At 38.4% G+C, this 26,456-nt stretch overlaps 5 protein-coding genes and 3 pseudogenes across 8 annotated transcripts; 6 read left to right on the forward strand and 2 right to left on the reverse strand.

Moving 5' to 3' along the window:
- Nucleotides 1-5,968: 5,968 nt before the first annotated feature.
- On the reverse strand, nt 5,969-9,599 carry LOC126055303 (uncharacterized). Of its 2 annotated transcripts, XM_064040784.1 has the most exons (2): nt 7,058-9,599; nt 6,532-6,786 (listed from the first exon to the last, which is right to left on the reverse strand). In XM_064040784.1, the coding sequence occupies exons 1-2, from the start codon at nt 8,548-8,550 to the stop codon at nt 6,672-6,674; spliced, it is 1,608 nt and encodes a 535-aa protein (XP_063896854.1). In that variant the 5' UTR covers nt 8,551-9,599; the 3' UTR covers nt 6,532-6,671. The 2 variants fall into 2 exon arrangements, with proteins under 2 accessions (XP_049699963.2, XP_063896854.1); XM_049844006.2 differs by having other exon boundaries at nt 5,969-9,599.
- A 39-nt stretch (nt 9,600-9,638) lies between these two features.
- LOC135118558 (uncharacterized) lies at nt 9,639-10,405 on the forward strand (the record flags this gene model as incomplete). Its single annotated transcript, XM_064040933.1, has 1 exon — nt 9,639-10,405. A coding segment is annotated over one exon (741 nt), but the record flags the coding sequence as incomplete, so codon positions are not given.
- Nucleotides 10,406-10,535: 130 nt separating this feature from the next.
- Nucleotides 10,536-12,043, forward strand: LOC135118578 (uncharacterized; annotated as a pseudogene).
- A 14-nt stretch (nt 12,044-12,057) lies between these two features.
- Nucleotides 12,058-12,969, forward strand: LOC135118560 (uncharacterized; annotated as a pseudogene).
- Nucleotides 12,970-13,004: 35 nt separating this feature from the next.
- Nucleotides 13,005-14,633, forward strand: LOC126055263 (uncharacterized). Of its 2 annotated transcripts, XM_049843813.2 has the most exons (2): nt 13,108-13,544; nt 13,816-14,077. In XM_049843813.2, exons 1-2 carry the CDS (start codon nt 13,258-13,260, stop codon nt 13,928-13,930), a joined length of 402 nt encoding a protein of 133 aa, XP_049699770.2. In that variant the 5' UTR covers nt 13,108-13,257; the 3' UTR covers nt 13,931-14,077. The 2 variants fall into 2 exon arrangements, with proteins under 2 accessions (XP_063897053.1, XP_049699770.2); XM_064040983.1 differs by having other exon boundaries at nt 13,005-14,633.
- A 14-nt stretch (nt 14,634-14,647) lies between these two features.
- Nucleotides 14,648-15,565, forward strand: LOC135118577 (uncharacterized; annotated as a pseudogene).
- Nucleotides 15,566-15,697: 132 nt separating this feature from the next.
- LOC126055264 (uncharacterized) lies at nt 15,698-17,225 on the forward strand. Of its 2 annotated transcripts, XM_049843814.2 has the most exons (2): nt 15,698-16,136; nt 16,408-16,669. In XM_049843814.2, the coding sequence occupies exons 1-2, from the start codon at nt 15,850-15,852 to the stop codon at nt 16,520-16,522; spliced, it is 402 nt and encodes a 133-aa protein (XP_049699771.2). In that variant the 5' UTR covers nt 15,698-15,849; the 3' UTR covers nt 16,523-16,669. The 2 variants fall into 2 exon arrangements, with proteins under 2 accessions (XP_049699771.2, XP_063897052.1); XM_064040982.1 differs by having other exon boundaries at nt 15,717-17,225.
- A 54-nt stretch (nt 17,226-17,279) lies between these two features.
- On the reverse strand, nt 17,280-19,200 carry LOC135118576 (uncharacterized). The gene has a single exon (XM_064040981.1). The coding sequence runs from the start codon at nt 19,169-19,171 to the stop codon at nt 17,465-17,467; it is 1,707 nt and encodes a 568-aa protein (XP_063897051.1). The 5' UTR covers nt 19,172-19,200; the 3' UTR covers nt 17,280-17,464.
- Nucleotides 19,201-26,456: the final 7,256 nt, after the last annotated feature.

Here is a 26,456-nt window from a genome sequence, read left to right on the forward strand (position 1 = left end):
AAAAAGAAAGTATATAAATATTGATTGGATTAGATGAAGTAACAAATAAAAAAGTGTGTAAATAAGGTCGGATATTTATTTTTTGTTGTCAAAAATCGTTTGTTGATGTCTGTTGGTAGTTATAGTGTAGTGCGACTGGTTTTTGTGTGAAATCAGAAAATCGTCTAGTTTGTCGCCAGTAATATCTTAAAATATTGGCAGTTTCAGTTCAGTCCCGAAAAAAAAATTCTCAAAGAAACTACTGCCTTGACTATTCTTGGTGTCCTTTTCTGTTTCTTTTAACCGACTTCAAAAAAGGAGGTTCTCATGATAGTTTGGAGTCGCTCAAAAGGGATTGTTGTGTCTTTGAAATGTTGTGTACTTATCTGAAAATTTTGTTTGGCGAAATAAAGAAAAAGATATCGTTGTGTTAGGAGTGCTTTTAAGTCTTGCACGAAAAATAATCTTGTTGCTAAAAAGTTTAGAAAAAGAAAATATATACAAATATTGATTGGATTAGATAAAGTTACAATAAAAAAGTGTATATATGTATTTTTGTTGTCAAAAATTGTTTGTTGATGTCTGTTGGTAGTATAGAGTAGTGTGACTGGTTTTTGTGTGAAATCAGAACATCGTCTAGTTTGTCGCCAGTAATATCTTAAAATATTGGCAGTTTCAGTTCAGTCCCGTAAAAAAATTGGTCAAAGAAACTACTGCCTTGAGATTTCTTGGTGTCTATTTTTGTCTGTTTTGTCTTGTCGGTAGTCCTTAAATAAGTCGGCTGTCTAAATAAAAATAGCGGGATCTACCTACTGAAAAAAAACGTCGTTTCTTTGCAAATGAGGTTGGAATAGTATATGCCCTTTTTACCTATGTTTATTTAATAATATTATATCAAATACATTTACATATCACAAAATTATGTCGTTCAAAACAGATACAAAGGGGAAAAAACTTAATAAAGTAAACCTTGATGACTCTGAAAAGCGACAAAAAAAAAGCACTTGGTCAATGCATGATTATTTCGTAATTAGGGTTGCCAACATTTCTTCTTAGGAAATAATGTATTTGGGCATTTTCACTTTTAAGTGTACCCTGTTAAAAATACGTTATTTTTTTAAAAGCTGTGTTTTTAATATGTTTAAAGATCTCAACCTGTACTTCATAGTCCAAAGGACTGGATACAGTTTTTTATTTTTAATAAATTGAGTGTTTTCCTTATTAAAAACGGAAAATAAATGGACATTGTGGTGAAAAAGTGGTCAGTTTGGTGACAACATAAAAAACATCCTGTTTTATTATTTTAATTAATATGACTCAATTTTTCTTTTCTTTTGCTACTGAATATTACAAACCATCTAAAAAAATATATACTAACCTTAAACTGAAATCTCATTTCTCTAAAATGAGGTTTCAACTTCTGTTTTGTGACAAGTGACGCTACGAAGATCGATTTTTATTAATTCCCTCGATAAAGGGCTTAGTTTTTTAAATAAATGTGTTTTGTAGTGTTCAATATTGCAAAAGGCTAAAATAATATTCAAACAAATATAATTACATAATGAAACAAAAGTTAAAAAATATATGTCTTGTTTGTATACAATTTGGGACAGTCACCAAACTGACACATTGAAAAATCTTAAGCTGAGATTACATGATACAAAATAAAACATAGCGTTGGTAATTAAAAATCTTTATTCTTTGACAAGAAAACTTGAATTTTACGGGCTACCACAGTGGATCCACATTTATCTAATAAGTTATCTATAGACAACTTAGGAACAAATTTGACCATAATCAATATGCTAAAGGAAAAATCACCGTAAATATATATTATTAAATATAATTGCAAATCAGCCTTTAAATTACCTATAAAAGGAATTAAATCAGTCTCAAGTTAATAGTCTTTGATGTCACTAGAGTATAATTTAAATAGTAACCTAACTATCTGTTGTGCGTTTTAAGAAAGCTAATCTTTGTACTTTTATTAAATAACCTAATCAGTCTCACAGTAGAAGTTACTGGATTACAAGTCTCGCTCATTATTAATTTAGCTAGGAATGTTATATTGATCAACGATATATATCCAAACATATGACTTTGATATATCCAATAAAATATAAACTTAACAAAAATATATATGTTCTCAAAACTTACAAACTATTAACCATATAGAGTGCATATGTCACATTCATCTGGAGTGAAATGATCATAAACAAAATAATTACAACACCAGAAATATGAACATTGCAACAAATTGAAAATGTCCAATTTAGTCATTTTTAAAGTAAAATGATGTAGTCTTGAGGAATTTATCTCCTGTTGACATCCAAAGCATTTTTCAACTAATATAAAATGAGTGATGGGCCACGGCCAGTTAGCGTCATCAATATAAAACTGCTCCAAATTATGCATTGTGAGTACTTTGTCCACGTCATGGAAAATCACCATATTTTGCATCAGCCAATCAATCTGAAACAAAAATAAAATATTTATTTTAAATAATCTTTGAATGAATAAATCTCATCGAGGTCTATTAGACAAAATATTACCATCCGATTCCAAACATGATTCGCAAACGTAATTAAGGCAGTTAGGTTCAGCCATGCAATCATAACAAAACCAGTTTTTGCAAGAAATACATTTTCCCTTTTGGGTAAGCATAGAAGAAAAGCATTTATGACATTTCAGAAAATTAATCTTTGGTACAATTCTGGGTTTTTTAGAGATTGCCTTGCTTTAGGCTTTTTTGCACCACTTTTCTCAGATAACTGGTTTGTTGCTAAAGTAGAAGCAGGTACTTTGGTATCTTTAACACAATAACACGACAAACGTACGATAGTTGACAAGGATGGCACAGCACTACACTGCAGGCGCGTGAGGTGGGGCGTGAAGATGGCGGGGGGAGATGCTCCCGCTCTTTACCTCAGACCCCGACTGCATTCAACTCGCGCGCTATCTGTAAGTACTTATTCATTAGAGTTGCATCATGAAAAGAAGTTGTGACACCAGTGGCGGCCCTAGGGGTGTGCGAACTGTGCCTTCGCACAGGGCCTCGCGCTTGGGGGGGCCTCGCGCTACAACCCACACTAATATAAAAAAAATATAATTAAAAAATACATATATATCTGGTCCAAGAAAAAAAAGTATTTTTCTTTATTTATTTCTTATTCATTCTGCGTTTACTTTTTGAGTTCTCAATTTAACAAAAAAATTGGAACACCAACGTAACAAAAACAACTGGCTCTCGATCCAGTCACGGATTCTTTTTATTTGTGCTTAATTCCGAGTTTAATTTGAGAGTCCTTAAACAAACAATTTAAAAAAATTCGCGCTCGCTACGCTTGCGGCTGTTCGCTTCTCAGTACCGTTCATTCTAACATGATTAGAGTACTTTTATGTCCCAAAACTCAAAAATTTTCGCGCTCGCTACGCTCGCGGCTGTTCGCTTCTCACTGCCGTTCGTTCTAACATGATTAGAGTACTTTTATGTCCCAAAACTCAAAAATTTTCGCGCTCGCTACGCTCACGGCTGTTCGCTTCTCACTGCCGTTCGTTCTAACATGATTAGAGTACTTTTATGTCCCAAAACTCAAAAATTTTGGCGCTCGCTACGCTCGCGGCTGTTCGCTTCTCAGTGCCGTTTTTTCTAACATGATTAGAGTACTTTTATGTCGCAAAACTCAAAAATTTTTGCGCTCGCTACGCTCGCGGCTGTTCGCTTGTCAGTACCATTCATTCTAACATGATTAGAGTACTTTTATGTCCCAAAACTCAAAAATTTTCGCGCTCGCTACGCTCGCGGCTGTTCGCTTGTCAGTACCGATCATTCTAACATGATTAGAGTACTTTTATGTCCCAAAACTCAAAAATTTTCGCGCTCGCTACGCTCGCGGCTGTTCGCTTGTCAGTACCGTTCATTCTAACATGATTAGAGTACTTTTATGTCCCAAAACTTACACATTTTCGCGCTCGCTGCGCTCGCGACTTCACCTTGCACCGTTCTTTAATATACAAGTTTAGGTGCTTTAGTGACCCAAAGCTCAAAAATTTTTGCGCTCGCTACGCTCGCGGGTGCTTTATTTCCCATTTTCTTTTTTTCATCCTTTTTTAGCCGAACCTAGAAGGTAGCGCCGCTTGTAAGTCCTTTTTTTAACAAGAAAATAACTCCTAGCTCACAACAGACTTTTCACGTAGGACAAAGGGCCTCGCATAGACCTGCCGCACGTAGCCTCGCAATGGCTAGGGCCGCCGCTGTGTGACACTTTCTTTGTTGTCAACCGTCTTCTGCATTCGTTGAGCGTATATCCCGCTTTAGGAAATATCCTCTCACAAGGGACAGAGGTTGCCACAAGGTTGTGCCGTTTCATGATGTAATTGAAGAGTAAAGGGTAAATGTTTTTTCGAGCGTGCCACCATTTTAAGGGGTCTTCGGTACGATTTATAAGAGGCTCGTGTAGATATTTGTCTAACTCCACTATTCCTGCTGCCGTTGGGTTGTCAGGTGTTTGCCTAACCACTACTTGGTCAAACTCAAACCAAATCGAGTTGCTAGGGCCAGGTTGGGATTGCACTGCGTCTACCGCTGGCGTTGTAGTAAGTAGTCTTTGAGGAGGAGCTTCGTCCAATTTTAAGTTTGAGGTCTTTGAAGGCCCGATCATACAGTTTGGGGTCTTGAAATCCCTTGTTTTTAAAACGTGGATCCAGAATTATGGATTCCGCGTTTAATATATTGGATTCTATGTAACCGAATCTCTGGTTTAGTTCCTTATGTAAATGTAAAACAATGATTTTAATTTCTGGTATGATACTTTGCTCTTGAAGCCTAAGTTTAATGTGACTTAGCATTATTCTATACAACGGAATTGCCTTAGAGAAGGTAACATTTTTCTCGCCGCTGACTTCAACTGTCACGTCATAAAAAAGTTTCAAAATAGGGAGCACAGATTGTATGACTATCTAGTCATGATCAGAGAGTGCGAGGTCTGGTCTGATGAGGGCTATAGTTGATATTATAGCATCTTTGCTTTCGATAAACCGATGCAGCATGTCGTAATTAGAATTCCACCTGGTGGCGACATCTTGTTTTAATTTTAAAGTTGGCAGGCTGAGTCTTTCTGCATTGTTACTAACTTCTCGTTTGCTTGGGAAGTTCGTTTAAAAAAATCGACGACGCTTTTAACTTTACTCAGTGCAGGGGTTAGGCTCCATCCATTAATCACAGGATGTTTTTTTTTGGCAATTTTTGACCCTCTCCCCCTTGGTGATACGTGGTGAGGTTTACCCCTCCTCCCTATATCACGTGTATTTTTTCGTACCTTCAAAAAATCTATTCTTTAATTATAAAAAAAAATATGGACTACTTACTATACCTATAATAAACGTTCGGAGGCAGACTTTCGTTTGAAGACTTAGTTTGTTTTTGGCTGACATAAAAATAATGAAAGGAATGCGAAAAAGTTTTGACAATATTTTCGGACCACGGAATAGCAAGACTCTTCAACACCAATAACTGGATAAGCATCTTGCATGTCAGTTGTTGGCAGGTCAGGGCTTTGTTAAAGATCAACATCGGTTTAATCAAGCCACTCGGCGTCATCATTTTAGCGCACTACGCAGAGAATCTCTCTCGATCTACCTCTCGATCTTCGCACAGTGTGTTATTTAGCCTTAAAATATTTTTTTGGTTTTAGGACCTTATATATTCTTTTAATTAGTTTTACATGAAAGCAAAATAAAACAACCATTTATTTGCATATATGTACATATAACTATTTATTCGTCATCACTACTGTTGTCAACAATATTAATATTTGTTATGTCACTTTCGCATAAAAGATTTACAACATCTGGCAATAGTTTCTTCTTTTTTCTATTTGAGTTACATCTCATACCAGTTAGGGGAAGGGGGGGCATGATGGGGTATCTAAGGAAAATACCAAAAATACAGTATAATCATTGCGTTTATTATGCATTTAAATAAAACTACTTTTACGGATTTTATCGCGGTTATATTATATTATTTAATCCCGACGTTTCGGATCCTTTACAGCATCCATGGTCACGGGCAGACTAAGGTGTTGGTCGTCTTGATATATTAGTTACAAACAGCTACCCTACATTTTGTTAATTATTATTGACAATCCGATTCACGCAAAACGAGCTAACTGTATCCTTAGGTCGAGCAGTTGTAGGCTTGGATTTTGATTTAATAGTTTCTATGATGGGATTCCAAGCAGGTGGTATGACCCAGCCATCTTCTCTATTGAAATTTGGATGTTTTTTAATTTCAATAGCCTCGCGAATCATCCTAGGTAGGAATCGGTTTTCTTTTGCAAGGACTTGTGGTTTATCAAATCTGATGTAATGCTGGGCCTTGTCTAGTGTGTGTTCACAAACTGCTGACTGTCTGGAACGGCGGTGTTTGACATCGGCGATGTGTTCTTTTACGCGGGTCCCTATGCTTCTTTTAGTTTGGCCTATGTAAGAGAGACCACAATCACATTCAAGCTTGTATACACCCGCATCTTGTAGAGGTATGTGACACTTGACAGGTGGTAAGAATTGACTAATCTTCTTCAGCGGCTTGAAGTAGGTTTTGATTGAAGCTCGCTTCAAGATGTAGCCAATCTTGTCTGTGACTCCTCTTATGTATGGAAGAACAGCAGGTAGACGCTCAACTGTGGCTGGTTTCACGCGGGTTCTGCGACGAGGGCGCGGTACTCGGAGCTTGTTGTCGTGCAGTACTTGCTTAACATGTTGAAGCTCAGCACCCAGGTGTTGTTCATCGCAGATCCCACGTGCTCTCTGAAACAATGATTTACCAACGGTAGATAACTGTGTTGGGTGGTGGTGGGACTCACCATGAAGGTATTTGTCTGTATGGGTTTTCTTCCGATACACAGTGTGACTCAAGGTGTTATTAGGGTTACGGATAACCAAAACATCTAAGAAAGCTAAGGAGTTGTTTGCCTCTGACTCCATAGTGAATTGAATTTTGGGGTTTATGGAGTTAAGATGATTTAAAAATGCTGTGACTTTGTCAGATGGTAGTATTGTGAAAGTATCATCTACGTACCGCTTGTAGAATTTGGGTGTTACGGGTGCAGATTGCAGGGCTCGCTCCTCAAAATCCTCCATGAAGATATCAGCAACAATGGGAGATACTGGGGAGCCCATTGCTACACCATCCACTTGCGTGTAGAAGTGATTATTCCACAGTAAATAGCCAGATGTTAGGCAATGTTTTAACAGTTCAGCATATTCAGTAGGCATGTTATTCTCTGCTAGTTTCTTAGACACAATCTTGATGCAGTCTTCAACGGGTAAGCATGTAAACAATGACTGAACATCAAAACTGACCATAGTTTCATTGTCAGCTAGTTGTAGGTGTTTTATTTCACTGACAAAATGGTACGAGTCCTTTACATATGCTGCTGTGTTTCCTCTCAATGGTGAAAGTACTTTAGCCAGATGTTGAGCCAATCTGTAGGTTGGTGAGTCGATTTGGCTGACTATTGGTCGTAGTGGAGCATTAGGTTTGTGTATCTTCGGTAGCCCATACAGCTTTGGTGGTTTTGCGCAGCTAGGAACTAGGTATTTTACGTCTAGATTCAATGTTTCGGAGTACTTTTTTATCAAATCACTAGTTGATTTCAATGTTTTTGTTGTGGGGTCGGTCTTCACTTGTTTATATGTACTTACATCCGATAAAAGGTCTTGTATTTTATCATTGTAATCTGACGTATCCATCACCACCGTAGCATTACCTTTATCTGCACGTAGAATTGTTAATTCAGGCCTGTCGCGAAGGTTTTTTAACGCTAGATATTGATTTTTATTTAGATTCGGTTTGGGCAGTATGTTGCGACGTAATACAGACGAAATGTCCTGACGTATCGCCTCCGAATCATGTTTATTGATTTTATTTTTAAACAGGCAGTCTTCCACGTTGCATATAATGCTTTCTACCGGTATTTTTCGAGGTGTTACAGCAAAATTTAGGCCTTTCGATAACACTTGAACCGTATTTTCATCCAAGACATTTTTTGATAGATTGACAACTGCGCGTGATTGGCTCGCAGGTAACGGGCGCGTTCCGTTTTCTTTTCGTGTGTTATTTTGGACATTTGATTTAGACGTTAGTTTTTCAAATTTGATTATTTGTCTGTTTTTGCATTCATTATATTTAGATTTTTCGCGCTCATCTAGTATTTTCATGCAATTATTAAAATCAAATGTAGTTAAATCTATCTTTAATTCATGGGATGACGCCTCAATGTCTTGATTAACGCGGTGCAAATCGGATCGTGTATTTTGTATTAACTGCTGTAGTAACTTTTTACTTGCCTGGTTTAAGATCTTAGCGCTTCCTCGTATGTCCTTCCTTGGTGAAATTATGGCACACGTAGGAATGATGCTGTTGTCTCTGCATCTCTTCAAGAAATTCAAGGATGTTATGAATCTTGCGCGCTTCGTCTTGAGATCTTCCAACCGGCGTATTTTATTTGCAATTGGCAGTCCGTACTGGTTAACATATTGATTTCTGACACTTACGCGAATATTAGACATTTAAATAAAACTACTTTTACGGATTTTATCGCGGTTATATTATATTATTTAATCCCGACGTTTCGGATCCTTTACAGCATCCATGGTCACGGGCAGACTAAGGTGTTGGTCGTCTTGATATATTAGTTACAAACAGCTACCCTACATTTTGTTAATTATTATTGACAATCCGATTCACGCAAAACGAGCTAACTGTATCCTTAGGTCGAGCAGTTGTAGGCTTGGATTTTGATTTAATAGTTTCTATGATGGGATTCCAAGCAGGTGGTATGACCCAGCCATCTTCTCTATTGAAATTTGGATGTTTTTTAATTTCAATAGCCTCGCGAATCATCCTAGGTAGGAATCGGTTTTCTTTTGCAAGGACTTGTGGTTTATCAAATCTGATGTAATGCTGGGCCTTGTCTAGTGTGTGTTCACAAACTGCTGACTGTCTGGAACGGCGGTGTTTGACATCGGCGATGTGTTCTTTTACGCGGGTCCCTATGCTTCTTTTAGTTTGGCCTATGTAAGAGAGACCACAATCACATTCAAGCTTGTATACACCCGCATCTTGTAGAGGTATGTGACACTTGACAGGTGGTAAGAATTGACTAATCTTCTTCAGCGGCTTGAAGTAGGTTTTGATTGAAGCTCGCTTCAAGATGTAGCCAATCTTGTCTGTGACTCCTCTTATGTATGGAAGAACAGCAGGTAGACGCTCAACTGTGGCTGGTTTCACGCGGGTTCTGCGACGAGGGCGCGGTACTCGGAGCTTGTTGTCGTGCAGTACTTGCTTAACATGTTGAAGCTCAGCACCCAGGTGTTGTTCATCGCAGATCCCACGTGCTCTCTGAAACAATGATTTACCAACGGTAGATAACTGTGTTGGGTGGTGGTGGGACTCACCATGAAGGTATTTGTCTGTATGGGTTTTCTTCCGATACACAGTGTGACTCAAGGTGTTATTAGGGTTACGGATAACCAAAACATCTAAGAAAGCTAAGGAGTTGTTTGCCTCTGACTCCATAGTGAATTGAATTTTGGGGTTTATGGAGTTAAGATGATTTAAAAATAATTTCATTAATAATTTCATAAATAATTTCATAATTTCACCAAGGAAGGACATACGAGGAAGCGCTAAGATCTTAAACCAGGCAAGTAAAAAGTTACTACAGCAGTTAATACAAAATACACGATCCGATTTGCACCGCGTTAATCAAGACATTGAGGCGTCATCCCATGAATTAAAGATAGATTTAACTACATTTGATTTTAATAATTGCATGAAAATACTAGATGAGCGCGAAAAATCTAAATATAATGAATGCAAAAACAGACAAATAATCAAATTTGAAAAACTAACGTCTAAATCAAATGTCCAAAATAACACACGAAAAGAAAACGGAACGCGCCCGTTACCTGCGAGCCAATCACGCGCAGTTGTCAATCTATCAAAAAATGTCTTGGATGAAAATACGGTTCAAGTGTTATCGAAAGGCCTAAATTTTGCTGTAACACCTCGAAAAATACCGGTAGAAAGCATTATATGCAACGTGGAAGACTGCCTGTTTAAAAATAAAATCAATAAACATGATTCGGAGGCGATACGTCAGGACATTTCGTCTGTATTACGTCGCAACATACTGCCCAAACCGAATCTAAATAAAAATCAATATCTAGCGTTAAAAAACCTTCGCGACAGGCCTGAATTAACAATTCTACGTGCAGATAAAGGTAATGCTACGGTGGTGATGGATACGTCAGATTACAATGATAAAATACAAGACCTTTTATCGGATGTAAGTACATATAAACAAGTGAAGACCGACCCCACAACAAAACATTGAAATCAACTAGTGATTTGATAAAAAGTACTCCGAAACATTGAATCTAGACGTAAAATACCTAGTTCCTAGCTGCGCAAAACCACCAAAGCTGTATGGGCTACCGAAGATACACAAACCTAATGCTCCACTACGACCAATAGTCAGCCAAATCGACTCACCAACCTACAGATTGGCTCAACATCTGGCTAAAGTACTTTCACCATTGAGAGGAAACACAGCAGCATATGTAAAGGACTCGTACCATTTTGTCAGTGAAATAAAACACCTACAACTAGCTGACAATGAAACTATGGTCAGTTTTGATGTTCAGTCATTGTTTACATGCTTACCCGTTGAAGACTGCATCAAGATTGTGTCTAAGAAACTAGCAGAGAATAACATGCCTACTGAATATGCTGAACTGTTAAAACATTGCCTAACATCTGGCTATTTACTGTGGAATAATCACTTCTACACGCAAGTGGATGGTGTAGCAATGGGCTCCCAGTATCTCCCATTGTTGCTGATATCTTCATGGAGGATTTTGAGGAGCGAGCCCTGCAATCTGCACCCGTAACACCCAAATTCTACAAGCGGTACGTAGATGATACTTTCACAATACTACCATCTGACAAAGTCACAGCATTTTTAAATCATCTTAACTCCATAAACCCCAAAATTCAATTCACTATGGAGTCAGAGGCAAACAACTCCTTAGCTTTCTTAGATGTTTTGGTTATCCGTAACCCTAATAACACCTTGAGTCACACTGTGTATCGGAAGAAAACCCATACAGACAAATACCTTCATGGTGAGTCCCACCACCACCCAACACAGTTATCTACCGTTGGTAAATCATTGTTTCAGAGAGCACGTGGGATCTGCGATGAACAACACCTGGGTGCTGAGCTTCAACATGTTAAGCAAGTACTGCACGACAACAAGCTCCGAGTACCGCGCCCTCGTCGCAGAACCCGCGTGAAACCAGCCACAGTTGAGCGTCTACCTGCTGTTCTTCCATACATAAGAGGAGTCACAGACAAGATTGGCTACATCTTGAAGCGAGCTTCAATCAAAACCTACTTCAAGCCGCTGAAGAAGATTAGTCAATTCTTACCACCTGTCAAGTGTCACATACCTCTACAAGATGCGGGTGTATACAAGCTTGAATGTGATTGTGGTCTCTCTTACATAGGCCAAACTAAAAGAAGCATAGGGACCCGCGTAAAAGAACACATCGCCGATGTCAAACACCGCCGTTCCAGACAGTCAGCAGTTTGTGAACACACACTAGACAAGGCCCAGCATTACATCAGATTTGATAAACCACAAGTCCTTGCAAAAGAAAACCGATTCCTACCTAGGATGATTCGCGAGGCTATTGAAATTAAAAAACATCCAAATTTCAATAGAGAAGATGGCTGGGTCATACCACCTGCTTGGAATCCCATCATAGAAACTATTAAATCAAAATCCAAGCCTACAACTGCTCGACCTAAGGATACAGTTAGCTCGTTTTGCGTGAATCGGATTGTCAATAATAATTAACAAAATGTAGGGTAGCTGTTTGTAACTAATATATCAAGACGACCAACACCTTAGTCTGCCCGTGACCATGGATGCTGTAAAGGATCCGAAACGTCGGGATTAAATAATATAATATAACCGCGATAAAATCCGTAAAAGTAGTTTTATTTAAATGTCTAATATTCGCGTAAGTGTCAGAAATCAATATGTTAACCAGTACGGACTGCCAATTGCAAATAAAATACGCCGGTTGGAAGATCTCAAGACGAAGCGCGCAAGATTCATAACATCCTTGAATTTCTTGAAGAGATGCAGAGACAACAGCATCATTCCTACGTGTGCCATAATTTCACCAAGGAAGGACATACGAGGAAGCGCTAAGATCTTAAACCAGGCAAGTAAAAAGTTACTACAGCAGTTAATACAAAATACACGATCCGATTTGCACCGCGTTAATCAAGACATTGAGGCGTCATCCCATGAATTAAAGATAGATTTAACTACATTTGATTTTAATAATTGCATGAAAATACTAGATGAGCGCGAAAAATCTAAATATAATGAATGCAAAACAGACAAATAATCAAATTTGAAAACTAACGTCTAAATCAAATGTCCAAAATAACACACGAAAAGAAAACGGAACGCGCCCGTTACCTGCGAGCCAATCACGCGCAGTTGTCAATCTATCAAAAAATGTCTTGGATGAAAATACGGTTCAAGTGTTATCGAAAGGCCTAAATTTTGCTGTAACACCTCGAAAATACCGGTAGAAAGCATTATATGCAACGTGGAAGACTGCCTGTTTAAAAATAAAATCAATAAACATGATTCGGAGGCGATACGTCAGGACATTTCGTCTGTATTACGTCGCAACATACTGCCCAAACCGAATCTAAATAAAAATCAATATCTAGCGTTAAAAAACCTTCGCGACAGGCCTGAATTAACAATTCTACGTGCAGATAAAGGTAATGCTACGGTGGTGATGGATACGTCAGATTACAATGATAAAATACAAGACCTTTTATCGGATGTAAGTACATATAAACAAGTGAAGACCGACCCCACAACAAAACATTGAAATCAACTAGTGATTTGATAAAAAGTACTCGAAACATTGAATCTAGACGTAAAATACCTAGTTCCTAGCTGCGCAAAACCACCAAAGCTGTATGGGCTACCGAAGATACACAAACCTAATGCTCCACTACGACCAATAGTCAGCCAAATCGACTCACCAACCTACAGATTGGCTCAACATCTGGCTAAAGTACTTTCACCATTGAGAGGAAACACAGCAGCATATGTAAAGGACTCGTACCATTTTGTCAGTGAAATAAAACACCTACAACTAGCTGACAATGAAACTATGGTCAGTTTTGATGTTCAGTCATTGTTTACATGCTTACCCGTTGAAGACTGCATCAAGATTGTGTCTAAGAAACTAGCAGAGAATAACATGCCTACTGAATATGCTGAACTGTTAAAACATTGCCTAACATCTGGCTATTTACTGTGGAATAATCACTTCTACACGCAAGTGGATGGTGTAGCAATGGGCTCCCCAGTATCTCCCATTGTTGCTGATATCTTCATGGAGGATTTTGAGGAGCGAGCCCTGCAATCTGCACCCGTAACACCCAAATTCTACAAGCGGTACGTAGATGATACTTTCACAATACTACCATCTGACAAAGTCACAGCATTTTTAAATCATCTTAACTCCATAAACCCCAAAATTCAATTCACTATGGAGTCAGAGGCAAACAACTCCTTAGCTTTCTTAGATGTTTTGGTTATCCGTAACCCTAATAACACCTTGAGTCACACTGTGTATCGGAAGAAAACCCATACAGACAAATACCTTCATGGTGAGTCCCACCACCACCCAACACAGTTATCTACCGTTGGTAAATCATTGTTTCAGAGAGCACGTGGGATCTGCGATGAACAACACCTGGGTGCTGAGCTTCAACATGTTAAGCAAGTACTGCACGACAACAAGCTCCGAGTACCGCGCCCTCGTCGCAGAACCCGCGTGAAACCAGCCACAGTTGAGCGTCTACCTGCTGTTCTTCCATACATAAGAGGAGTCACAGACAAGATTGGCTACATCTTGAAGCGAGCTTCAATCAAAACCTACTTCAAGCCGCTGAAGAAGATTAGTCAATTCTTACCACCTGTCAAGTGTCACATACCTCTACAAGATGCGGGTGTATACAAGCTTGAATGTGATTGTGGTCTCTCTTACATAGGCCAAACTAAAAGAAGCATAGGGACCCGCGTAAAAGAACACATCGCCGATGTCAAACACCGCCGTTCCAGACAGTCAGCAGTTTGTGAACACACACTAGACAAGGCCCAGCATTACATCAGATTTGATAAACCACAAGTCCTTGCAAAAGAAAACCGATTCCTACCTAGGATGATTCGCGAGGCTATTGAAATTAAAAAACATCCAAATTTCAATAGAGAAGATGGCTGGGTCATACCACCTGCTTGGAATCCCATCATAGAAACTATTAAATCAAAATCCAAGCCTACAACTGCTCGACCTAAGGATACAGTTAGCTCGTTTTGCGTGAATCGGATTGTCAATAATAATTAACAAAATGTAGGGTAGCTGTTTGTAACTAATATATCAAGACGACCAACACCTTAGTCTGCCCGTGACCATGGATGCTGTAAAGGATCCGAAACGTCGGGATTAAATAATATAATATAACCGCGATAAAATCCGTAAAAGTAGTTTTATTTAAATGTCTAATATTCGCGTAAGTGTCAGAAATCAATATGTTAACCAGTACGGACTGCCAATTGCAAATAAAATACGCCGGTTGGAAGATCTCAAGACGAAGCGCGCAAGATTCATAACATCCTTGAATTTCTTGAAGAGATGCAGAGACAACAGCATCATTCCTACGTGTGCCATAATTTCACCAAGGAAGGACATACGAGGAAGCGCTAAGATCTTAAACCAGGCAAGTAAAAAGTTACTACAGCAGTTAATACAAAATACACGATCCGATTTGCACCGCGTTAATCAAGACATTGAGGCGTCATCCCATGAATTAAAGATAGATTTAACTACATTTGATTTTAATAATTGCATGAAAATACTAGATGAGCGCGAAAATCTAAATATAATGAATGCAAAACAGACAAATAATCAAATTTGAAAAACTAACGTCTAAATCAAATGTCCAAAATAACACACGAAAAGAAAACGGAACGCGCCCGTTACCTGCGAGCCAATCACGCGCAGTTGTCAATCTATCAAAAAATGTCTTGGATGAAAATACGGTTCAAGTGTTATCGAAAGGCCTAAATTTTGCTGTAACACCTCGAAAAATACCGGTAGAAAGCATTATATGCAACGTGGAAGACTGCCTGTTTAAAAATAAAATCAATAAACATGATTCGGAGGCGATACGTCAGGACATTTCGTCTGTATTACGTCGCAACATACTGCCCAAACCGAATCTAAATAAAAATCAATATCTAGCGTTAAAAAACCTTCGCGACAGGCCTGAATTAACAATTCTACGTGCAGATAAAGGTAATGCTACGGTGGTGATGGATACGTCAGATTACAATGATAAAATACAAGACCTTTTATCGGATGTAAGTACATATAAACAAGTGAAGACCGACCCCACAACAAAACATTGAAATCAACTAGTGATTTGATAAAAAGTACTCCGAAACATTGAATCTAGACGTAAAATACCTAGTTCCTAGCTGCGCAAAACCACCAAAGCTGTATGGGCTACCGAAGATACACAAACCTAATGCTCCACTACGACCAATAGTCAGCCAAATCGACTCACCAACCTACAGATTGGCTCAACATCTGGCTAAAGTACTTTCACCATTGAGAGGAAACACAGCAGCATATGTAAAGGACTCGTACCATTTTGTCAGTGAAATAAAACACCTACAACTAGCTGACAATGAAACTATGGTCAGTTTTGATGTTCAGTCATTGTTTACATGCTTACCCGTTGAAGACTGCATCAAGATTGTGTCTAAGAAACTAGCAGAGAATAACATGCCTACTGAATATGCTGAACTGTTAAAACATTGCCTAACATCTGGCTATTTACTGTGGAATAATCACTTCTACACGCAAGTGGATGGTGTAGCAATGGGCTCCCCAGTATCTCCCATTGTTGCTGATATCTTCATGGAGGATTTTGAGGAGCGAGCCCTGCAATCTGCACCCGTAACACCCAAATTCTACAAGCGGTACGTAGATGATACTTTCACAATACTACCATCTGACAAAGTCACAGCATTTTTAAATCATCTTAACTCCATAAACCCCAAAATTCAATTCACTATGGAGTCAGAGGCAAACAACTCCTTAGCTTTCTTAGATGTTTTGGTTATCCGTAACCCTAATAACACCTTGAGTCACACTGTGTATCGGAAGAAAACCCATACAGACAAATACCTTCATGGTGAGTCCCACCACCACCCAACACAGTTATCTACCGTTGGTAAATCATTGTTTCAGAGAGCACGTGGGATCTGCGATGAACAACACCTGGGTGCTGAGCTTCAACATGTTAAGCAAGTACTGCACGACAACAAGCTCCGAGTACCGCGCCCTCGTCGCAGAACCCGCGTGAAACCAGCCACAGTTGAGCGTCTACCTGCTGTTCTTCCATACATAAGAGGAGTCACAGACAAGATTGGCTACATCTTGAAGCGAGCTTCAATCAAAACCTACTTCAAGCCGCTGAAGAAGATTAGTCAATTCTTACCACCTGTCAAGTGTCACATACCTCTACAAGATGCGGGTGTATACAAGCTTGAATGTGATTGTGGTCTCTCTTACATAGGCCAAACTAAAAGAAGCATAGGGACCCGCGTAAAAGAACACATCGCCGATGTCAAACACCGCCGTTCCAGACAGTCAGCAGTTTGTGAACACACACTAGACAAGGCCCAGCATTACATCAGATTTGATAAACCACAAGTCCTTGCAAAAGAAAACCGATTCCTACCTAGGATGATTCGCGAGGCTATTGAAATTAAAAAACATCCAAATTTCAATAGAGAAGATGGCTGGGTCATACCACCTGCTTGGAATCCCATCATAGAAACTATTAAATCAAAATCCAAGCCTACAACTGCTCGACCTAAGGATACAGTTAGCTCGTTTTGCGTGAATCGGATTGTCAATAATAATTAACAAAATGTAGGGTAGCTGTTTGTAACTAATATATCAAGACGACCAACACCTTAGTCTGCCCGTGACCATGGATGCTGTAAAGGATCCGAAACGTCGGGATTAAATAATATAATATAACCGCGATAAAATCCGTAAAAGTAGTTTTATTTAAATGTCTAATATTCGCGTAAGTGTCAGAAATCAATATGCGTTTATTATGCTTATTTATTTATGGCACAATGCCTTATTAATCTAACTACAATTTGGCATAGTCTTTGGGAGATGAACTTATAACATTTTTTTTAAATAAATGATTTAATAGGAACTTTCGAAAACCCATCTTGCCCCTTACCATGGGGTAAGATGGGGTAATGAAAATGGGGCAAGATGGGGTTAGCTAATTATTATCACAATAAATACAAATATGAATTTCTTCGGTGTTTTCATCATCCACACCAGCACAACCATTGTGAGCCCAACGTCCACAAAGCTGGCAGCCTACCCAACCTTCGGATGATTTCAGAAAACTATGATTTTCATCATTACAATAGAGACAAATTGTATCTTCATCATCGTCATTTTTCGTCTTGGCTGCAACTGTAGTCTTTTGTTTCTTCTTAGCATTTTTTTTGAGCCGAGGATCATTAGGATTGGATACTTTCCTCAGTTTTTTCAAATTCTCCAGCTCATTTTTATAAGGAGTTGAAGTAATGACAGCTGTTTTTCCTCTCCGGTATTGCTTCCTCTTTTCAGTTTGTTGGACCAAAGGGATTGGCAAAATATCACCAGGGGATGCATTTTCAAAGCTAGATGTAAGATCGCGGCATACCGCACGGATGGGAGATTTAGAAGCAAAAGAACATCCAGGTTCAGGTTCGGGAGCAGATTTTTTAGTCACATCAGGTGTGACTTGCTCTGTACATTCGGTGATAAAATCTATTCTAACTGAAGTGCATGATTCTGTTGTAAGTTCAGGTCTTGTTGTAACTGCTCCAGGATGGGATGTTGTGGTCGTTGAAGATACAGTCGTGACTACTGTGGTTGAAGGCACAGATGGAACTACCTCATATTGAGGCCCTTCGGCTTCTGTAACTCTGTGTTGCTCTACACTCGACGAGTTTTCAATATTTTGTATATCAGTAGTTGCAGCAGATATGAAATCGGCATCCGTAAAATTATTTTCATTAAACGGCCATATGCCACACTTTCTGAATGCGTTGATTGCTGTCGACATTGTAGCTGCCTGAATATATGCATTTCCAAATATTTCACTTATCTGAAATACAGTTACCACACGCCCTGGGTGTGATCTCAACCAGGCCGAAACAGCATGGTCATAATATGTACTGAGTGGCCTCATAAATGCAACATCTGCTGGCTGCATTTTATGTGTGCAGTGAGGTGGAAAGCAAAGTATAATAACTCCATTTTTACGTGCCAGATCAATTACTTCCAAATTTTGAGTGTGACTTACATGCCCATCTAGAAGCAGCAACACATGATTAGTAGGAGTAGCTCCGGAGAATCTGATAAACTTTTTGAACCAAGTCAAAAATATTTCGGTAGTTATCCAGCCTCGAGCATTGCAAACACCTTCAGTACCTGGTGGGGCGTGATCTAACAATTCTGGTTTCATTCGTTGTCTCGGAAAAATCATCAGTGGAGGCATGTAGGTTCCAGCAGCGTTAAAACATATTTCTACTGTAATAGTCTGGCCGCGATCTGCAGATGATAACGAGCCTACTTGTTTTCGTCCTTTCATGGCCAATATTTTGCTCTTGGTTTTAGATACAACGGAGATACCAGTTTCGTCACAATTATATATTTTGTCAGGAGTTAATTTATGCTTGTCATAAATCTCTCCGAGCAACTGGTAGAATTTACTAACGGCCACTTTATTAAACCCCATTGCTCTAGCTGCTGAAGTAGCTTCGGGCTTACGAATGGATAAATCTGGATGACGCCTTAAGAAACCTTTGAGCCAATCAACCCCTGCCATCTGCTTGTCAGTATTAAAATTGTGCGCCTTACCATTTCTCACAGCCAGTTGATATGCTAGACGTCTCAGATCGAGAGTTGTCAGCCCAAAAAGACGTTCTTCCATATGTTTTAGATATGCCACAATCTCGTCTTCTTCTTTGTTGTAAAATAGGTTTTAGGGCCCAAAGGTACACCAATTGTAACTTCACCATCTTCCTTCATTTTCTTAACATATCGCTCCAAAGTAGTCTGAGGCACTCCGTATTCAGAAGCGGCTTTTCTGTAGCCCATTTCTTTACTTAATACTTTATCTATAGCTGTTTTCATAGAAATTGTTGACCACTCTCCTCTTTTAGTTTTTTTCTTGTATGAACGTACCATTGTTTTACCTGAAAAGTACAATCGTATTAGGCACGTACCTATTTATAAACATAGATACCTAAACGAAGACCCACTTCACCATGTTGCCCCTATACCCCATCTTACCTCATACCCAATACCCCGTCTTACCCCAAAGGCTGATTTAGAAAAAATAAATTTCTCGAAAAAAAAATATTAACTGAACTTTTGTCTAACTATACCACAACAAAGTAAACAACACTAACAACCATATACGAGAAAAGACATAAATTGGGTAGTCATAATTACCTTACAGTAAAGACGTTTTTAACTGCGTAAAATTAGATCGACGAGACACTCAACGTGATTTTCGTTTGTAAACAAAAAACGCGTGCACTCCCACTCACTGTTTCTGTCGCACTGACGGTTGATCGAGTATGGCTTCCTATTGGGTTATTGCTTTCTGTTCGCAAGAGTCTAGTTTCTTGTATGTGTGCGTGACCCCGTCTTACCTCGCGTCCCCGTCATGCCCCCCCTTCCCCTAATTAAGGATCAGAAGTCAATAAAAGTCGGTTTAGTACGTCCATGTTGCACTATAATCGCGAGAACTTTCTTTTGAAGTTTAGTCTGAATGTCCTAAAATTCTTGTTGCGAGCTTCTGCTGCTTCCTCTGACAGTTGCCCAATTGGTAGTATTGCTTCCTTGATGACAGCTACTCCATGAGGAAGAACTTTGTGTAATGTAGGGGACATAGGGTAAAAATGATATAACGACACATAAAGTTCGGCAGTTTCTTTGCAATATTTTTCAAATTGTTCCACATTTATTTTCATACCGGAACATAATGCATCTAGAATTACATTTAAACGATAAATTATATATTCATTTTCGTGTGCTTCTTTTTGCGCTCAATCAATGCGTGGTCGGTGTCAGCCTCCAGCCAGAGTGTTACTACAATTGAATTCTTGTTTTGCCCAGGACAAGAGTCCGAGTACATAATCAGCTTCTTAGCGTTTGGGTGTAAGTTTGGTAGTTGATTGATGATAAAATCGTAGAGACAAGAAGCAATATCGTTAGCACCTCTATTTCCCTCACACTCTGGCCACATGTAGCAAAAAGCCTTGTTGGTTTTCAAATCATGTATGGTCTAATTAAATGTCCACAATTGTTGTCGCTTATAAAATGAAACATTTGTTTGTAAGTACGGGGTTGGCAGACATTGTTGTTGACAGCTATATCTTCGCAAGACTGAGCTAGTTTATCTGGTTTTTTCTCTTCTTAAGCGGCCTTAAAAGCCTCTTGATGTTCCCTGAGCGTCTGTTTCAGAATTCCAACCTGATCTCCGGATGCGTACTTGAGTTTCATATTTATGCTCACAGTCACATTCTGTGTTATCAGTGAAGGGCCATCGGATGGTACTGATATTATATTCACTGATGAGAATAGAGCCAGAAGTTAAATCCGAAGATTTCACCGAGATGTTATCCCAGTTTTCAGGTTTCTGACTGTCTTGAATTTTATTAACGGTTTCAATTCTTGTCCAACGGCTGCATATTATGTGTACTATGGGGTGGGAAGCAGAATATAATGATTCCATTATCTTTTGCATAAGTTAAGACGTCTAAGTTTTTATGACTAGAGTGCCCATCTAGAAGTAAGAGTGCCTTGGTTTCTTGCGAAGGCTTTACATGTTTAACAAAATGCTGCATCCACTTAAGGAATACCTCTCCATTCATCCACCCTGTTTCTTGGGCAAACCCAACAGAGCCCGTTGGAGCATGGTCCATTAGTTCTGCCTTCATATTTTTACGAGGAAAAATGAACGCTGGTGAGATGAAGCTTCCAAGGGCATTAACGCAGTAAACCGCAGTAAACCGCAGTAAAATGCGTTCCTCTTTCAGCACTGGTTATTATTCCAACTTGTTTTCTACCCTTAGTGGCAAATATTTTCGGATTTTGTGATGGCACTGTGCTAAATCCAGATTCATCAACGTTACATATTTGATGGGGTTCAAAGTTATGCAGCTTCATTATATCAATCAACAACTTGAAAAAATAATCCACCTGGACTTTATTGAATCCTCGTGCTCTGGCTGCTGATGTCGCCTCCGGTATTCGAAGTGAAATGGATGGATTTCGTTTTCTAAAGCCTCTCAACCAGTCCAAGCCTGCCATTTGGTTTTCCGATGAAAATCTGTGAGGAATTTTCTTAGCAACAGCAATTTGATAAGCAAGTTTTCTTAAATCAGTTGTAGTCATTCCAAAAAAACGTACTTCTAGCTCTTGTAAATGTTCAACTATTTATCGTTCGAGATCTTTACTAAATGTAGTTTTGTGACCACCTAAATAACCTTTAGACGTTTCCCCTTTTTCTGCTCACGTAGGTAGTCTTTGAGGAGGAGCTTCGACCAATTTTAAGTTTGAGGTCTTTGAAGGCACGATCATACAGTTTGGAGTCTTGAAATCCCTTGTTTTTAAAACGTGGATCCAGAATTATGGATTCCGCGTTTAATATATTGGATTCTATGTAACCGAATCTCTGGTTTAGTTCATTATGTAAATGTAAAACAATGTGTTTAATTTCTGGTATGATACTTTGCTCTTGAAGCCTAAGTTTAATGTGACTTAGCATTATTCTACACAACGGAATTGCCTTAGACAAGGTAACATTTTTCTCGCTGACTTCAACTGTCACGTCATAAAAATTTTCAAAATAGGGAGCACAGATTGTATGACTACCAGTCATGATCAGAGAGTGCGAGGTCTGGTCTGATGAGGGCTATAGTTGATATTATAGCTATATATATATATATATTATAGTTATTATAGTTGATATTTGATATAGATATTATAGTTGTGTTATACTTTTTATTAGGTGCATGCTCACGTCTGTAGTGTGATATTGCGGGATTAAATGACATTATTGATCCGTAATTTTAGTAGGTTCAATTTTTTTTGGATTCGGGTTGTGTCCACGGCCATCACTAACTGCTGATGCTGGAATCAATTCACCGCTATTATAGTTACTATTAATAACATTTCTTACTGCTTTACAGTTATTTTTGTTGTAGCCTAAGGTAGTGAGGAAAAAAGTTTTGCAAACTGGTATTTTGTCACCGTTTACATCCATCAAAAAATATGTCACAGTCTTTGATCGTGTGTAATGTTCGCTCGGCGCGCGAGACTGCAGTGGGGCGCCCGCCGTCGCGGCGCGCGCATGTTTTGATGTATTGCAGCTACATTCCTATCGGCACTGGAGACAGCACGCTGATTGGAACATTGATATTGATGTCTTGGAGTATCAATTTAGATGATGTGGGTTAGGGTGTGTCACCATTGTATGGAGAAAAAAAAAGTTTGTTATTTCTTTGCGTAATACCTCTCAAAAGTTGAAGGGCAACAATAGTAACTAGAAAATGACAAAAAATGTTGGAAATTAATATACTTTTGGCTCGCTCAAGCGACATTAATGATTGAAAAAAAAAAAAAAAAGTGTAAAGTTCTAAGTCTGTTCTAATGTATTTTTTTTCACATCCCTTTGTACCAAATTACGTGTTTCTTTAAATAAATATGTAAATAAGGAAATACAATGATAACAAGTAAATATAATCAAGTTTTTATTAGAAAAATATGTTATTTGAAATCTTTTTTGGAATTGAATTTTGGCATTATTTGCCTAGAGTTTTGCTTGCAAGCAATATAACCTTCTCTGGCAACTTGTCCTGCCACAGAACCTGCAGCTTCCGTTGTCAATTTAACACATCTTTCCACAGACTGAGTGTGACAGGGAAACTTTGGAAAGTCGAATTTCTCGATATTTCCTTCAACTACAATTTTTTTTAGATCATCTGTTTCCAAATTACGCAATAGCGGAGGTTCTGTTAAAACAAGAGACTTGTTTTGCCAATCAATCATGTCGTAATAATTTTAATTAACAAAATTAATTTTTGGAATAACAAAAGACCTCATCATCGTCGCTTGTCGCAAACCACGAGCTTTTATAATTCTTCTGCAACCAAGTTCTCTTATATGCTTGTTGTCATCAGTTAGCATCGATAGCAATAAGTTTTCGGGATGAGCGAAATATGCGTTCCGCTCTATTACTGGATCCAATAAAGCCTTTATGTCTTCAGATAGATATCTTGAGCTTTTAATGAGAAACCATAAATTTCTTGCTCCGTCTTTACATGAGCTGTTTATTTTAATCTGGAACCAAGTTGGACTGTATGTTTTGCAAATATAATTTGCCATTAACATCAGTTCATTTGTCGGCTGTTCTGTAGAAACATACAGCCGTAATATTCTATTAGCAGTCGTGAGCCATCTAGCATGTGACATTTTACCAGGAAACCGTTTTGCTAAATCGTAGCTAACCGATCCGGTTGACACTGCCACACACATATCGTATAAATATTGTTGATCCGAGCTTAATTTTATCTTTGATAGGTCTGGTAAACAAACGGCGACTGGTTCAAATCGAGTGATTTCTCTAGTTTCACAAGTTTTTAGCAACTTACCAATAGGTCCTGAAAAAGCGACGGGCCCTGTTGTTTTTCCATCTAAGTGTTGAATCAAATGCCGCAACGGCAATTCATTAGCATGCAGTTGGCAGATAAGCCACTGCATTGGCTTTCCAAACCGTCTCTCAAGTTGAACAATAATTCCATTTTTACGCCCAGTATTAGTATTTGTTCCGTCGCAACCGATCGCCACCAATGAATCGAGATTTATGTTTTTTTCAGAGAGATATGAAAACATTGCTTGCTCGATATCTTTAGACGTACCAGTAGGTGGAGTTACATGACCGAGGTAAATTGATCCCGGTTCCTGTATCATTGTAATGTGTTCTTCAACTCTAATCCGGCGATAGAACTTATTTTTATCTTTGACGCAATACAACGTATGGTCTTTCCGCCCGTCAAAAAATAATGCCTCTAGTGTCTCCAACTTTCTATTTTTTAACAATGTACGTCGTCTTTTAACTCTGTCGCGTCTCAGTTTATTATGGTCTATGACAGTAGGAGGTGAATTCGAAGATTTGTCTTTTGTGTCACTTAAGGTGGCGGAAGCAATGGCAGCGCCTGCTCTATAAGAAACTCCGTAGCGATCACAAATTTCCGACAGTTTATCTAAAACTATTGATGGCATTTTTCTCTTCCTACCTTTATTTGATGTATCTTTATGCTGATAATCTTCATCTTCAATAGATATTTCAGCTTCATTATCCGACGAGCTCATACAAATCGACTTGGAAGTACAAGGTTGTGGTTCCATAGACTTTTGTTGCCTTTGTGACCTTTCACATTTATTCTGAAGCTTTTTGGTAGTTTCTGCGTCAATGTTTCCAATAGCCATACGTCTTACTGTCCTCTGATCAACAAGAAACGAGCGTTCTTTAACAGGAACGGTCTTGCTTTTCCCACATTTACAAGCCCTAAATTCCTTGCATTTGCACGAAGCAATATCGAATAATTCGGCAGATTTTGTGATAAAATTATGTATTTTATCTAAATATGACTGACTCTTGGGTACTCTATCATAGTTCTTCAATAACTGTCGATATTGATTGCAGTAACTTAGTAAAAGCTGATTCACTCTAACCTCAGTAACAGTTGGAATTGATGCTTTGTTCCATATTTCAATAATGGCTCGAACAACTTCGGAACTGATACGTTTTGCTTGAGGTTCTTTATTATTTGAGCGCTTCATTTCATGACGCACCCATTCATAATGTCTTAAAACATCTTCGTAAGTTGGTAGGTTATTACATTTCATCTTCTCAGGAAACTTTTCTATAACACGCAACTTTGTTTTTTTTCGAGTCAGTGACGTCATTTTTGGGCAGTAATATCGATAGTTTGGATATTATTATAAACAATGCAAACAGATAACAATGTATGTACCAATCAATCAAACACACCCACTCGTAAACAAGTCTTGCGCCTCACCACAGAACATATATACCCTAAAGGGAAGAATAACGACTCCGTACAAATTTTATGAGGAAATTTTTCCTTACCGGCCGGCGCCATCTATATTCCGCCCACGAAAACTAGAGAGTAGAAGCTAGGGCGGGAGTTTCAAACTACAGTATATTCTATAGGTCATTTTTATTGCATTTTATGCACAAGTACAGGGGCCCGATTCTCCTAAGTTAATAATGTTAAAATCGAATAGAAATTGAATCGCAATATGATCGCAGTAGCAGTTTTAACCATATCGGGCATTCTGCTACTAATATAAGACCAATCGTATTCCAACGACATTCGATTGGTTTGCGATTGGTCTGCTATTTTGGTGATTTTGGTCTATACGGTAGTTTGCTCTACAATCATATTGCAATCGTAAATCATTTGCAGACAAAATGATTCATTATTGAATGACAGAAAAGGATAAAACGTTTATTTCAAAGAAAAATAGCGGAATGCCACATATGCTTCAATCGTAATTGAGTCGGGATTGAATCTCAGTCGAATGTGAATCGACTCGACTGAATCGTAAAATTAGGAGAATCGGGCCCCAGTGCGTTCGTCGATTATGGCTGAGCAAGATTATCACATTTTGCTCAGCAATAATCGACATGAAACACAGTGTACTTGTGCATAAATTGCTAATATTTATCTTTATAGAGCAGTGCAGCAGTGTAATAAAAGGAAGATTACAGTACAAGAGTTTTTTATTTAGCATGTTAATAATTATAATTTATTTCCAGAAATAGGGTACAAAAGGTGTTCATAAATCACAAGTATGTGCACCTATGTAATGAATTTTAAAATACATGAATTTAATCAATTTAGGTAGGTATTTCAGACATTTTCGTCCAAAATAACAAGTATGGATGGGCCTATTGCATACAATTTCAACATCAAAACATAAACAAACAAAAATTCTAGTTAGTTTTAAAGTGTTACTATTATAAAAACAAGACTATGTTATTATACAATAAAGAATACTATCGATTTGTTTAACAAACAACAAGTTTACAGACATGGTTTAAATTATTCTATCATATTGTGTAATAAACGTTGGTGTTATTTCTTCTTTATTATAGAAATGATTAGGAAGAGAAA

The sequence above is a fragment of the Helicoverpa armigera genome, chromosome 23 (assembly GCF_030705265.1).
Source record: "Helicoverpa armigera isolate CAAS_96S chromosome 23, ASM3070526v1, whole genome shotgun sequence".
Taxonomy (NCBI): Eukaryota; Metazoa; Arthropoda; class Insecta; order Lepidoptera; family Noctuidae; genus Helicoverpa; species Helicoverpa armigera.